The 15,783-nt window shown below is 39.4% G+C and overlaps 1 protein-coding gene and 1 long non-coding RNA gene across 2 annotated transcripts in view; both read right to left on the reverse strand.

Moving 5' to 3' along the window:
• Positions 1-369: 369 nt before the first annotated feature.
• Positions 370-2,860, reverse strand: LOC139697345 (uncharacterized; the record flags this gene model as incomplete). Its single annotated transcript, XM_071596012.1, has 2 exons — positions 370-1,086; positions 2,630-2,860. Coding segments are annotated over 2 exons (948 nt in total), but the record flags the coding sequence as incomplete, so codon positions are not given.
• Positions 2,861-2,898: 38 nt separating this feature from the next.
• The window catches only part of LOC139700914 (uncharacterized), a 107,033-nt gene continuing 94,148 nt past the window's right edge, over positions 2,899-15,783 (reverse strand). The window contains exons 2-3 of the long non-coding RNA XR_011703904.1: positions 5,211-5,299; positions 2,899-2,945 (exon numbers count right to left, since the gene is read on the reverse strand). This is a non-coding gene — a long non-coding RNA (uncharacterized lncRNA). The remainder of the gene's footprint in view (positions 2,946-5,210; positions 5,300-15,783) is intronic.

Here is a 15,783-nt window from a genome sequence, read left to right on the forward strand (position 1 = left end):
GTGCACTCATGTTTCGACACCAACCATCTGTTTGCACCTTAACAATTCCAGCACTATTTCACCATCCCGTAATTCGTCTATACAGCAGGTGTTAAACGTGGGGCCAGAATGTGAGACTGTGTGGCTTAATGGTTTATTTTCATCGACACCTCATAATGATGTTTATTTCGATCCCCCTTCCACTTAAAGGACAAAGTGTACTCCGCGCGTGCGGGTGAGAGGGTGCAAATCGCAGCGGAGCCGTTCGTTGCTTCGACAAGTCTAACGAATCATTAAAAACTGTCAAGGGAATGTCGGGGCTGATGGGAACGATAGTGTTTTGGGGGTTGGTAGAAATTCGATCCTAGATCCCGCATTCCCAATCTCGTGCTAACCCCTTTCCGTGAGGCCTTCGTAGAAACTGTAGTCTTCCTCTTCGCTGGCGGGAAGGAAGGCGTTGTCCGGAGCAACGGCCGGCGCCGGCGACGTGGACGCGGCCGACGTCCCATCCGCGAACGTCGCCTCTTCGGCCTCCTTTGCCATGCTCCTCGTCCTCCTCTTGGTCGCCGCCACATCCTCGTCGCCGTCCGCCGCCGGCCTCCGCCGCCTCGGCCTTAGGTAGATCCCGGAGGTCGCGAGGGCCGCCCCTCCCTCTTCCCTCGGCCCCGCCTCCCGCGGTTGTCTCCTAGCCGCTGCCACGTGGGCGTCCCACTCCTCTTTGTCCATCACGACGCCGTCCTTGAACTCAGGCATGGCGACCGGTCTCAGCTTCAGTTTGGGGCCGCTCACGAAACCTCCCTCGCCGCGCCAGGCCTGCTCCATGGCGGCCATGGCGTCCCACGCCTTCTCCGCCGACCGCAGCTCGAAGTTCGCCGGGATACCGAAGCCTTCCACCTCATGCTCTCCTCCTTTCGTCCCGTTCCGGGACTCCAAGGCGTTTCCCGTGGACTGCGGCGCCCCCGCCTTCGCGTTGCCCCCTTGCTCTGCCCTCATGTCGCAGATGACCGCCGTCAGGGCGATGATGTAGTTCTTGGCCAGCGTCAGGGTTTCTATCTTGGACAGTCGGCAGCCATCCCTCTTGACGTGCGGTATCACTTCTCGGAGAGACTGTTTTGTTTCAAGGAAAAATAAATAAGTCATTTTTGTCCCAAATTAATTGTTGGTCAATTTTAATTTTGCCATTAACGCATGCTCGGAGAAGAATGTACTCGAAGGATCGATTGCTCATTACTCTAAAAGATACCGGCGCCCAAATATCCGGAGAAAATAGCTATTCGAAACTGAAAATGAAAAATATTTCCAAACTAAATATGACACAAATATTCAGGAATGAGGATTTTTTGCTTATCGATGGATCATGGAAGGGAGTAAATAAATATAAATTCGCAAGTATGGAAATCGGAATTACCGTTTATATAGAGTAAGTATTTGAAAAATGTATAGAATTAAATTTTAAGCTGTCCAATATTTGTGTCTAAAATACAAACATAAATTATCAGGAATTGAATGACCATTTAATAATGGAACTATTTTTGCCCGAGTGATTAAAATTCCAATGGAAAATAACTTAATGCCATGCAACAAAAGCAATGAACTCCAATTATGGAAAATGTTTCAGGTAAAGACAATGTTTAAAAATACAATACCACTATAAGGAAGATGTTTAATTGATAATATTTAGTCATTTACGGCACTATGGCAAATATCATAATATTTTTTTGCAAAAGGTAGATTCTGTCAACATGCAGTTAAAACCTTAAGCAAGAGTAATCTAGAAATATCGTTCCGATCGAACTCAAGATTTCATTGAAATTATCGGATTTTTGAAATTACTCACAACGGTACCGATTGTCTTTAGGGATACTCATAAATTTTAAATCACTTCGAAGGCACTTCCCGATTCACCAAAGAGACGAATACTTCTAATTCTTAGAATTAATTTTATTAAATTTGAGGAGGATCAATTGAAAGGTTTAACACATCTCAACACTTCTTTAACTCCCCCACGACTTATGATTTAAAAGAGGCAGATTTAAATAAGATAAAAAATTCTAAAGAGAATGTCAAAAAAGGATTTTTATAAAAAGCAAGTGCCAATTATGGAAATGGCTAAAAATTACAACTTCAGTCTGCTGTCTAAATGAAACCCAAATATTAAGCTTTATTACTTCGAGTACAGTGTGCGTCATTCAGCTGAATTGCAACATGACCTTAATTTATATTTGAATGGGTATTCACAAAAATTAATTATTATTTATTTTGTTTTCTTTTTGACCGGAAAAGCACAAGAAGATCATTAAATTTTGATTGGCATCGCGGGGGACAACATGGTACAACAATCGGTTGGGGGCGCACATTCTTGCTGGCTGATTAGGTGTCATTTGGGAAGAAAAAGTGTCCTTTGAGGAACCCAGGCAAGAATTTTCCATTCGGTGGAACAATTCGTGATACCTTTGCGTGAAACGTGCTCGGCTAGCCGTGGTTTTCCAATCTTGTCCCAAGACAGATTTTGATCATTCGAGATATAAAAACCACGAATTGAAGTTTTGAGATGCTCCATTGAATTATCGTAAGCCAGAATCTGCTTATCGATCATATATTAATGCATATTCACTTCTCGGCGAATAGCTCTAAGTTAGCGTCCCTTTACCTGGAACGCGTCGTTCAGTCCGTGCATCCTCATCCTCTCTCGCTCGTTGCTCTCCAATCTCCTCTGGTTCCTCTCGCGGGCGTTGAGAGCTCCCGCCCTCTTCCTCCGCGACCCTCCGTTGTGCTGCTGCTGGCCGCCGGAACCTCGTTGCTGGCAGGCCGCTCGCCGGCCCTTACCGCCTCCGTCCGCCGCCGCGTCGCCCGCCCGCTCCCCTTCTTCCCCAGGTCCACTTCCCCCTTCCTCTCCCTCTTCCCTCTCACCCTCTTCTTCCTCCTTCTCCCCATCATCCTCTCCGTAGTCCAGGGACGCCCTGCAACTGTCAAGGGGAGAGAGGGGAGCTGTATTTCAGGCGGGATTCCATCTCATCGAAGACGCACAATTTCGCCACAGAACGCTAACAGAGTGGACTGTTACAAATTTGGAAAGTAGCTTTATATCAAAAGAAGTAAGTTTTTTGGGGTTCTTAAATGGTCGGGGGTCATACTGCACTGAACGTAAAGGTGCATTTTCATTTTTAGATGACAACTTTGCCAAAATGTAACAGACCCGAAGTGGTGCTCGAATTCGGATCAGTATGATTAAACTGGCGATCGAATTTCCAAGCCAGGCAAATTCCTTGGCAGTAGATTTGGACTATCTCTATCAATATTAGGAAACCCTTTATGAAAGCAATTTTTTCTATGCATTAAAATGGTGAATTTTGGAATCTTTTATCCGATTGAATGAGTAAGTTTATTTCTCGGTCAGTGCCATTCGAACCGAAAAATAATTCAATTCTCCCCAATTCGTAACCTAAGTCGCTCTTGTGCATCACACGAATGCCCTGAACTGGCGAAGGCCTTACCGAGTCGCGAAATCCAATTGATCAATAATAATTAGGTATGACCTGTGAAGACCTATTTTTGATGAAACCTTCACAATTACTCATCTTTCATTACGTTGGCTTGGAAACTTTTCCTTCATATTCCTCACCGATCTGACGCTGTGACCGTTGTCATGTTTTCAATTAATAATACTCTCGTATACATTCGAGTCATTATTTTATTTATGGTAATATTACGATCAACAGTGCTTTCCTCCTCAAAATTCTCAGCTTGAGAATTACTCATCTTTCATTACGTGGCTTGGAAACTTTTCCTTCATATTCCTCACCAATCTGACGCTGTGACCGTTGTCATGTTTTCAATTAATAATACTGTCGTATACATTCGAGTCACTATTTTATTTATGGTAATTTTACGATCAACAGTGCTTTCCTCCTCAAAATTCTCATCTTGAGAAACTACTTGAATAAGATTTTTGTTTTGACGACATTAAGGCTTTTTCAAAAGGGCGGTGCCGATAAAAGTTTTTTAGAGGAATCGCAGTAGTTCCATTGGTGTATATTAAAGGTTTTGAGAGATATCCATCACTAGTTTCATGGTTTCATCCAATCATGCAGTACATGGACTGCTAAGAACCTAAATCCAAGGTAAATTCCGTCTCTATTTTGTTACAAAGTAATTTTGCCATAATAGTATACAGAACCGTGTTTACCTCACGTGATAGATTTTCATTATTCATAAAACAAGTTGAATTTTACTCCAACAAGTTTTGTAAATCCTCACTTTACACGCAACTGCAATGAAATATTTGAGCCATCAATGTCAGAATTTTTAATTTATTCAAATTTGTTAAATGTTATTAGTTTTCGTAACTTGACAATTAAAATTGATTACTTTTTTATGAAGGTCATGAAAATCGTAATTTTTCGTACAAGAATCTTACAATATAACTGCGGTTTTGTAATACAGTCCCTAGGTTATATTTTACATATTTTAATTGTCCAAGTAACATATATTTGTTCAATAACTACGTCTTCCTCGACAAATATATACTTGAAAGATGCTTGCTTAAAGAAAGCAATAGTATTCTCTTAAGATGAGCTGAAAAATATTTGGCGATTATTTAGAGTAAAATCGTAATTAGATTTTTCAGTACAAAATTAACAGCATTATCTTGCGTGTCTATGTTTTTTAATAACTACATGTAATCACGTGATTATCTGAATGAATTAGACTGGGAAAAACGAGAAAGGGAAAGGATGAGAATAGGTAGGGGTTACCACTTGCTTACGGAGACCTGAGGCAATCGGCCATCGATTTCCACGCATACAGTTGTTGGCCCGATGCGAAATCACCGAAGTCTCAATCGACCGGACGCTAATTCAAGAAACATTAGCGGTTGACCTCTCCCACAATACAAGAGCCTCCTCGTCGTCTAGCCTTCTCTCCTTTTCCCTTTCTCTTCTGTCTCTCTCTACATTTCCTCCCCTTGAAGATTACTTTTTTACCAAAATGAAACAGGGGAGCGGAGGAGAAACCCGGGTGAGGACGAGATGGATTGCGGGGGGAGGATGGATAGAAAGGATGGATCCGAGAGCACTGGAGGAGGGAGAAAGCCTACACTTCTTCCTTTTTTTTATCTCCTCCTCCTTATCCCTTGGCCTACATGATTGGCTATCTGAAGCGGCATTTAATTCCCCCGGCGGTTTGCCTCCGAACAAGTCGAAGACTTCGTCCTCTTTCCATCGCTTGATTACCTGCTCCTCGTCTCCTCCCAATCCGGATCGGTCTCCATGGCAACACCGCTGTCCGCCGACCTCATAGTCGCAGGAGATCGTGGGACCGCCTGCGGGAACGGAAAAAGAGGTGAAAAAATATTAAGGATACGGTCACTATATCCCCGTTTTCATATGTAAATCTCTTATCACTACAGTGGTTGATGGTAATTTACATTTTACCCTTTATTTACCCATTTTTACATGATATAGATACAACACCATCGCAGCTCGATTCGACTACAGGAATACCCACGTATATTTATTTAAAACTCAAATTATTTAACATAACTCAGCATAAATATATTACATGTAAAAAAGTTTGTATAAAAATAGTAAATGGGTGTTTACAAGCTTGTTGATTTTACAAATAGGATTAAATAAAATGGAACAAAGATTTTAGAGGGGATTGAGATATAATTAGAAATGCCGTCACTGTGGCATCAAAACATCGAATGGTTAAATACTACATGTACTACTCGTATACTTCATTTAGTGCGCAATCCTCCACGAATAATGTTTTTATGGCATGTCATTACCAGATAAATTTCCTTTAATGCAGAGTTACGTGTTACCGAAAGATCTACAGAATTGGAGAGAGAAGACGTAAGCGTAGAAAAACTAAAATGAGGTCGGATTATATGAATACCAATCTGAAATTTAAATTGAAAAAATTGGTAACACTTGAAAAAAAAAATTTTCAAGAAATGACCAATTCATATTCAGAGTGGGAAGTTATTTGGTTGAGATAACGACTGTCCTTTCATGTATGATTCCGATTCAAAATAGCAATCAGTCTTTCAAAGGGAATGGGTCAAATGATCACGTTATATGCCTTGGGTTGAAGAGAAAGTACGAAGTCTCATTGCTTTTGACACATTGATTTTTCAAATCCCCGTAGCACACCTTTATGTAATGAAAATATATGCAAAATAAACAAATGCTTAGTGATTATTAAGAAAAGGTGGAAAATGGCCTCAAGAACGAGCATTTCCTAAGTAGATACCTAGTTGCCTACCTGCATCAATTCAAAATTTTTGTTGCCAAACACAAAAGTAACCAGATTTTCTGTTATTATATAAATCTGGGGATGATTTTAATGCAGTTTTTCTTTCGTGGAACATTGATCCAAAATTTCACTCAAATGAGATGATGCGAGTACATAAAAAATTATTACGTATAGTGCATTAGTTTAATTCGAATGCATATGGTCATAGATATTAATAAGAGAATCAGTGGCCTTAAATTTTATCGTTCATAAGAGTAACCTTAATTTAGCTTTTTTCAACCTGAATTTAGACTTAGATCATGTATCCTCACTACGTGACTATTAGCGAAGGAAGTTTGGCCGGGTCAAAACCTACCAGCACTGGTATACATAGGTAAGGTGTCTAAACTCACTATATCCATCACCATGATGGATCGCCATGTGTAGTGGTGTGAGGGCTTAAGTTTTAGAGATGGGAACCATGGTAGCAGTATGTTTACACTCCGCCTAAACTTTTGGCTTCGCTGAGGCCATAAACTTGAAGAAGTATGCTTAGTAAACTATTGTTTTATAGGGTAAAGTTTCCCAAGTGATTTATATGACAGCTAAGGCAGTTGAAGATGTCTCTAAAGTGGTATGGTATGAGTTGTTCTAAAATTCTTCCAATGCACGAAAGATTTTATAAAATTTTTTGTTATTATCATGTCTTAATGCATGGGATTGCTCTATACCAATTTCAAAACAGTTGAAAAATAGATAAATAGATAATCTTTCTCTTGGGGCGAGGTTGAGACAATGGAGTCTGTTCTACCACCTAACCCCTAAAATGGAAAAGTTAAAAGTTACTCTCGTGGTATCTCCTTCAGTTTCGTGGAATTTACCTAAAATAGAGATTGCCGTAAAAATAAAAGGCCCACCATGAGACTAACCCTAAAATCACTAAAGCGTAGGACTTCCAAAAAAACTGAAGATTTCTGCCTCGGACATGGTAATTTGAGGGGTAGTCTAATTAAAACTGAACAGCTGCTACAACAACCAGTCCGCGCACCAACAAGGACACAACCCAACAACTGTGTCAGCCTGAGAGTTGTCCCTATGTATTCCCCTACGACAGCCATGGCAGTATCGATGCGTAAAAAGCTAGCTTATAGCTAATAGCGGACTGCGTGTGTATTTTATATGGTGGCTGTGCGGTTTTCATTTGGCTGCCCCTAGTACTTATTTCGATACGTCATTTATAGAGACATCAAGGCCGATGTGATTTTGGAGCAGAGAAGTACTTTTTTCGACCGAAGGAAGAAGTTACCGTCCAACAGAAACGCTAGTTAAGCCATAGCTTAGGGCGTCAACGTACTCGGAGAAGGAAAATTAGGTTCGGGAACATGGAGAAAAGAACGTTTTAACTGAACAGCCAGAAAGAAATTGAAACAGCATTGTGGAAACAGCAACAGTCCTATCTTTCGAAATACCTTAACGCCTAAAAACTAGTGCTTAGTGGCTCTAATTTTTATTTAAAATCTATTCGCATCACTTGGGGTTTATAATTTTTGTATTTTGTATAATACGAGATCTATCTAGAAAATATTTATAATTAATGCATTATTTTATCTCAGATGACGATCTATGGATCAAAAACAGAAAGTTTCCAATTGGAAAGATTCAGATGAACAACGGGGACTTTTGAATATTAATTTATTTCTTCACCATTCCATGTCATTCTAAGTTCGCGTAACAATCATCCCTAACCGATATCGATACCATTATTTGTCTTTCTTTGTCCTTCACCTTTTTGCTTTCCCTTCCTCCTTTAGTGGACTTCTTTCCCCAGTGGCCCTATTCCCTTGGGATACTGCACTGTCGTGCTGGAGGGTATTTTTTCTTTAAAGGTAAAATGCAATTGTCATTTAATATTATTAATATTTTATTTATGCCTTGGATTAGATTGGGCAAGAATAGTATAAGTCTAATACGCTGGTTTGGTCTTGTCGAGTTGATGGATGAAAAATGCATCAACAAACAGAGAGTAAGGGATGAGTAAAGAGTTGGAGAGAAAAGGGTGGCCCAGAAAATCATTTGTGAATAATGTGGACGAGATCCTCAAGACAAGGACTAAATGTAATACCAGAAACACGAAATATATTAAAAAATGTATGAAAGTTACAGAGACAAAAGAAGTAGTAAATGCCAGGGTAATATAGATGAAATTATTGCAAGGAAGTAGGTTTACTACTCCATTGTAATAATTCAAATTATAAAATAAATGACGCTCTGTATTTCTTGCCTTTGCCGACCACGAAATGGAACCGTGCGATGAGTATGCATACACGTGTATGTATACTAGTATGCAGGATGTATTAATTCAGGGATCACATTAAAAAAAATATTTCATGCGCTGTTTTGATAGATTGAAATTAAATAATCAACCACTGTATTCGGGTAGAAAGGTTCACTGAAAAAGCGTGTACCGTCTAGAACGGCATGTGCGGAGCTCGTAGTCAAAATTTAATATAGTCGAATGCATATCTAGTATGGCTGAATTCGATAACAAAAAGGAAAAAATGTCCGCAACGCTCCCGGGAAACGATATTGGCTCTTCCTGAAATGTCTCCCTTTTCCCTTTAATGATATTTCCCTTCAACTTTGATTCTGTTTCGACACACGACCTCCCTTTATTCTAACTTTCTATCTAAAGTTGGAAACTGGATCTCCTTTTTGATATCATTTTTAGAGATACTTCTCGGAAAGGAAGCATATTTTTTCCTGAGAAACTTGTGGAAATGAAATTGAAGTAGGGATCACACACTCAACTCTTGTCATAACTTTCGACGGACTGCGCATGGAATAACTCAGTCTGGAAAAGTGGCTATAGGGTAAAAATATTCGAGAGTAAAAGGCCTTTTCCTTGTTTTACCCAAAAGTTAACGATTCATGTACTCAAATAATTTAGTTACTTAATTCCTGTTGCAGTGTCCAGAAAAAAATATTCTTCAAGTTTACGCGCAGCCGTCTGATTGAGCCAATCATTTCGATGAAATATTTAAATTGGAGATTGTGTGTGAACCAGACAGAAACATGTTTATGTTTTTATCATACAATATCAAACAATTATATCATTGGCTGTTGAGAAACTGGCAGAATTATGGATGAGCACCCAATCTTCATTGCGCCTTTTCATTATTTATAAAAACAAGCGTTAAAATAGTTACAGATATGTATAAGGTGGATCTGGAAGTGTGTATATTATAAAACAATTTTAAGTTAAAAGGTCGTTAACACAATATACAGTGATACAGTGGGCATTGAGAACGTAATGAGTGATTGAAAAGCGAGGATTAATGATGTGCTCGATTGAATTCTCCCTGGTTGTGCTGATTAAAGTAAGTGCTAAACTTGATTTGATTCAAATTGCGTTGGTATCGATGAATCTAGGTAAACATTTTGTTTTCCCCGATTAGTGCTTTCCATGTGTTTGGAAACTTTAAAAATATCATATGTCACGCAGCTATTTTTCCTCAAACTGTCATATTTTTTCCGTTTCTTCAATCTCAACTTAAGTATATTTTTCCACTGGCCAATAAAATGTTTCAGTATTGTTTTTATAACGTCAGAAAAAAGGCTATACAATATAAGATTATAAGTCACATTAAATAAGTAAGCTATTAGACAACCTATTAATATAAAATGTCCCCATGTATATAAAAATTGGATCAAATTTGTCAACCAAACCAAACATAAAAAAATTTGGTAAAGTTCCATGAATAACAAGAATATTTGCAATTAAGCCCTCTCTCTAGAGATGGGATTCAGTATATTACTGCCTTTTCCATTCATTAAAATTTCACATGAATTCTAAAAATATTCTATTCGGTAAAAAAGTAATTTTAGTATTTCCTTTCTCATCACTTTTGAAATATAAAATAAACTCTGGGTTTCTGTTCTTCTATCGGCAGTTACACATCTGAATCACACGACGTGATAAACTTCTATAGAAAACAATAAGAAAAATGTCGCAGCTAAAAAAATTTACCTTGAATTACGTAACAAAGTGCGTGGGGTAGTGAAGGAAAAAGATCCATCTCAAATAGCCTCGTTGATATACCTCCCTCCTTTCCTGTGGGAATATTTTTATTTGTGACGACGACATTCTGGCTTTTTAATGAATCGGTGCTCGTTGTTGACTCATGTTCCGTGCGGAGAGATATGTGCAATATTAATAAAAGTTGACGAAAAAAGCATTTTAACTCATTTATATTCCTTTGAAATTAATAATCCTCTACGTGAATAGGAAGATGCTCGTCCCCGTCGAATTTGGAGAGTCGATGAATAAGCGAGAGAAAACCAACCCCCTTCAGAGTTCATGTTTTAATTCCACAACAGGAGCATCACATGGTGTTGTCACTGATGGAAAGTTTTCGTGGCCGCATGGGGAATAAGCCCTATGAATTTCCTTTTCTCGTCGGTCTATACAAACCTCAACCATCTCTATCTCACTCGCACCCTTTCTCTTCGCCGGCGCTCTCCCCTGCAGTCTCCCATAATATGACCTGTCGCCGACACACGCAAGTCTACTTGACTCTAATCGCCGGGGATTCGTTAACGCGAAAGCCTATACAAGAGGACCTCATGTGCGTGCGTTGTTCGGCTTTCATAGGGACACGCAAGGGAGAGGAGTGAGAGAGAGGTAGAGCTTTGAGGACAGGACGATGGAGAGAGAGAGGGATAGATGGGGATGAGGGAGAGGGAGGGAGAGACGTAGGGAGAGAGAGAGGATAGGATTGTGTGGGTTCTCTGAGCGTGGAGAATCTCCGGGGCCACGAGTGAAGTGGGGTTCATGCGGTGACAACGGGCGGCTTGAAGGACAAACACGCTGTGAGGGAAGTGGGTGGGGGTCTCTTGGGAGTGAGAGGGAGGAAGTGAGGAGGAGGTGTATTTGGTGGAGAGAAAACCCTGTTGTTTTTCCCTTTATTCTTTTATTTATTCCCTCCTCTCATCCCATTCCTTTTTCCACCCTGTTTCTTCCCGCCCTCACGGATGGTGGAGCGATACTGATTGAAACCACGACGGTCACCAACACTACTACTATTACTCCTGATACTACGACTGACTACTCCTTTCTTTCTTATCGTCTTGACGTCGAGTGGGGAAAATCTCTGATTGAAGTGCCCCGTCACGCATCTCTCATGCACCCATCCGCCCCTCTCCCTCATCCTCTCGAGCACGCTGTTTGCACTCCTCCCTGACCCCTTCCTCTCCCCTGAAACCTGACCCCAAAGCCCTCAACCCTGCCCTTTCTCCAATCCTCCTTCCTCCTCTTCCTCTCCACCTCCCTGTCCTTTTCGCTCCCCGGGCGTATGGGCTCCCCAGCATGTTGTCTCCCTCTCCGTCGGCGCTTAGGTCCCGAACGCACCTCGCTCGTCTGCCGGCCGCTTTTCCCTCGCCGTGGAGGACGCCGGCGTTGGTCCGATCCCCCCGTCGTCCTCGTGGGCCTTGGTGCGCGGTAGTTTGCAGTTCCTGTAAGACCTCTTTCAGTATCATATGTACTTAGGTGAAACTTAAAATATGCACTGTCCAATCTGAAATTTACTCAAATTCATTGAAAACAATTCAATGCATTACATTTTTTTGAACTATCCGTCTCTTCGAGTGGATTTTAGTTTTGGAAACAAAAACACACCGATTGGGGCCAGGCCATATTGGTAAGAGGGCCGAGGGAGCACAATTGAGTAGTTTTCTGATTTATGGTCAAACAGTCACGAATTAGAAACGTTGCTTTGATGCGATCTGATGCGTTGGCAGGCGCATTTTTGCATTGGAGAAGCCAAGAGTTGTTCCTCCATAACTCTACCTCCCGAAATTTAATCTCTTTTACGTTTCAGCTGTTCCACGTAATACCAGCGATTTATTGCTCATCCGGAAGGTAAGAATGCATAATGCAATACAACATCGATGTCAAATATACCGTCAATATGACTTTCACATTCGACCTGACCTACTGTGAATTTCTTGATCTCGGGGAATATTTTTCAAACCATTTCAATGACTGCACTAATGTTTCCATCCTGAGTTTTCACACGCCTGTCATAGTCCTTTTCATAAAATTTACTCCTCTTTAGCACGAAAAAAAAATTTCTTGCAGATTGCAGTGTGACTCTCTATCTGATCTTAAATCAAAAATCTTTATGCAAACATACCAACTGCCGGATATTTATTTTCTTTGTTTGAATGTCACGGTACTGATTGAAGTTGATTTGTTTAAACTCTTCTGCTTTTTCGCGAACTGTTAGAAGACGGGAGGAACTCACGATGGCGCGAAATTGTGTAACGTAAGTACCATTAGATGACGTTGAGGGCCTCTTGAACACGGCTCATTGTTTGTTGACTGCCAAAAGTCCTTCAATTACTTGAACGACTCATCATAACATTTGCAGCTCATTCCGCGGTCATCATAAAATTGTTTCAACAATTCATGAATCCATTTATAAGTTTTTGCAAGTATTAGGTAAAACTTAGCATGAATATGCTGCTCATTACACTTAGCCATCTTGAATATCGCAGTCACTCCATCCAATAAGTCACTCCAAATGCGCGTAAATGAGCAAGTCTACCAAGATGACTAAACAAAAAAGAAGATATTATTTTAAAAAGGACGCCACTCAGCAGTTTCAATTACCTGGTATTGCTGCGTCGTCAAATTGGCAAGACTCTCATGAAGTTTCGAACCTTTTTGACTAGAACTCGTATTCCGTTGTAGATACTGCAGGATAATTACATTTTGCGAAGACATGGCTTTCACGAAGAAATAAATACGTTCAGTAAGAGAAACCTTAGGTTTCATTTTTTATGAGAATAACTATTAGACATTTGAAAGGAACTCATAAATATTAAATAAGGCATGCGGAAATCCATCGAAGAACGCAAAATTGTCTATACATTATTTTATAAGTACTTGGGCTTTTCATTCCTTATTGTCCGTATCAAAGTAGATAAGTGATCAATAGGTCAGTATTATATCACATTGGCGAACTTTGTTTGGGTTTCGTACTTAAATCTGCTATCGTTTACCTTTTTGGGTGTCGTAAATATGTCCTTAACATTAATATTTGTCTCTCTTTATTCGTCAATGATTCGAGTTTCCGGCATTAATTTCTCAGAATACAACAGCGTGAATCGGCCAACATGCAAATTCAATTTTTGACGCTCATAGAAATTAATAATGTTTTAACTCTGGATAATTATAGCCAGTGGCCAGAATAATGAGTAGTCTTGGCAATTTATTATTATGAAAGAGGTCAATTTGGTGGGCTGAAAAACTTGTCAATAGACATTAAAATAAGTTAGTATATATTTTACAAATATTTTAACTGTTACGACGCCGTTTTTATCCTTCATCACTGTGGCATCATTCATTAGGTATACACTCATGAAATTTACGCGACTAATAACTCCATCGCGTTGAAAGGAGGAAGAAGGGTTCCTAAAATTATGACTGTGAGCTATCGTTAAGATCAGTCGTTCCCAAATTTTTACGAGCCCCCTTGGATCCATAAAACTATACTCAACGCCCCCCAATCGATAGCTTTGAAATAATAATCAAAATCATAAAACAAAATAAACAAATGAGGAACATTGAAATAATACATTAAAAACAATGACTAATCAAATGCTTATTTAGGATCCGATAGATGTATAGTTTTCATATCACATTTACGCAAATGGCCTAATACATAAACAAAGGAACTAAGGTGAGAATATATTTTTACCCAAAAATAAATTATCAAAGCAAATAATTTTGAAAACCATTTTTGTGGAAGTTTACCTGTCATTTTTTACTTAAATTAAGCCAAAATATAGTATGAACATTTTCAATTAATAAAAACAGAATAACAAATCCTGTTTTGTTAAAATTAGCTAAACAATTAAGTGACTATTGATTATAGTTTTTCATGATTTAGAAGTCATTTAAGGAAATTCTACTGCCTAATTTTACAACATATTTCCATCAAATAAAATTTGAATGGGATGGATGGGCTTGATGACCTGATACCAGTTTTCCAACGTCCGGTTCAATGTCACTTAACAGGAGTCTTAAATCCCCGCGTTCACAAACCTATGTTTTCTGTGTTTCTATGCTTGGAAATAGTAAGCTGAATGACTGTACTAAAACCACGTTCGACTAAATATGAAGTCGGAAATGCAAGGAGTTTGTTAACCACCATCCATAATGCAGGATTACGATCGGAAACCTCCTTCTGTAACCAAAACTCTTAATAATTTATCTTAAACTTTGGTTTTGATTCAACGTCATTATTTCATCATCATCATCTTTCATTCAAAACCATGTGTCAGGGGTCTGCGCATGCACCTTTGCCGTCCTTTGTAGAGAAACCAAACACTCTGCTGCAAAGTAAACTCATTTCGAATTCGATTTATAATACTGGCCTAGTCAGTTGAGGGTGAAATAATATTTCTTTTGCTCCTATTCTGTCGTTCTGAATCATATTAGTCCATGAAATTCCCTAAATTGTATTAATAAGAAAGGCAGTTCAAGGCGCTGTTGCGGTGAACTTGGCTTTGGTTCAATTTTTGGATACTTCTGTGTGCGTCGGTTCAACTAAAGTTCATTCCTTAGCAAGGCCACCTTTTCATTCGATGATATCTTATTAAGAGGAATTTTGTGAAGCAGTACTTCTCAATTTACTCGTGAAGGCGAAATATTTCCAAAGTTTTCTTTTTATTCAAAGAATTATTGCGAATATTACCCATTGTTTGAAAAAGGCTATGCTTCAAGGAAATGCACAATGGCAGCAAAACTGGGACTTAGATTAGTGAATTGGGAATTAATTTAATTGATATCTAGCCGGCAAAGGGAAAGTTCAATCGTATATATACGAAGCATGAGAGAAAAAGATCTATTTTCGAATTATATATCACCATTCCATGAAAACATAAACAATATACTAACCGTTTATTTTCGTAATATACTTCGCTATCATAAAAAAATACAAAAAATTATATATATTAGTACTATAACAAGAATGAAATCATGCGATGAATGAAAAATAATTTATCAATACAGCCTTGATAATATCGTTGGAACCGAATTGGTTAGAAAATGATTATCCAGGAAAATATTTTATGTAAAAACACCGAGTATAATTATCAGATGAGCTGATTCCTCTCCGGATTCACATCCGTTTCACGTATATACACACTAACCCTTACTGCCAAAGTACTCAGTGTCGTGAAGTTGTGTCAACGATGGATGAAATGAGATTAAACCCCCTCAAAAGTTTCCCTTGTGCGAGAAAGGCTTGGAAATAGTTTTCAACCGTTCCTACTTTAAAATGTAAGTAAACACACGGTTTAAATGACTTCCAGATGCGGGAAACAATGTAAACGTTGACAACGAAGCTTAAAAACGGAGACAAAAGAAGGTCACCGAGCCTTCGCAAATATCACATTATCAGGACCCTCCGGTACCCCCTGCCGTCCCCTTGCCTTCTTTCGCCCCCATAGACTAGAGCACCGCCGCACGGGGGGCGGTAGCACCCACTTGGGGAACCACTG

Source organism: Hetaerina americana, unplaced genomic scaffold (assembly GCF_022747635.1).
Source record: "Hetaerina americana unplaced genomic scaffold, ioHetAmer1.1.p SCAF_1, whole genome shotgun sequence".
Taxonomy (NCBI): Eukaryota; Metazoa; Arthropoda; class Insecta; order Odonata; family Calopterygidae; genus Hetaerina; species Hetaerina americana.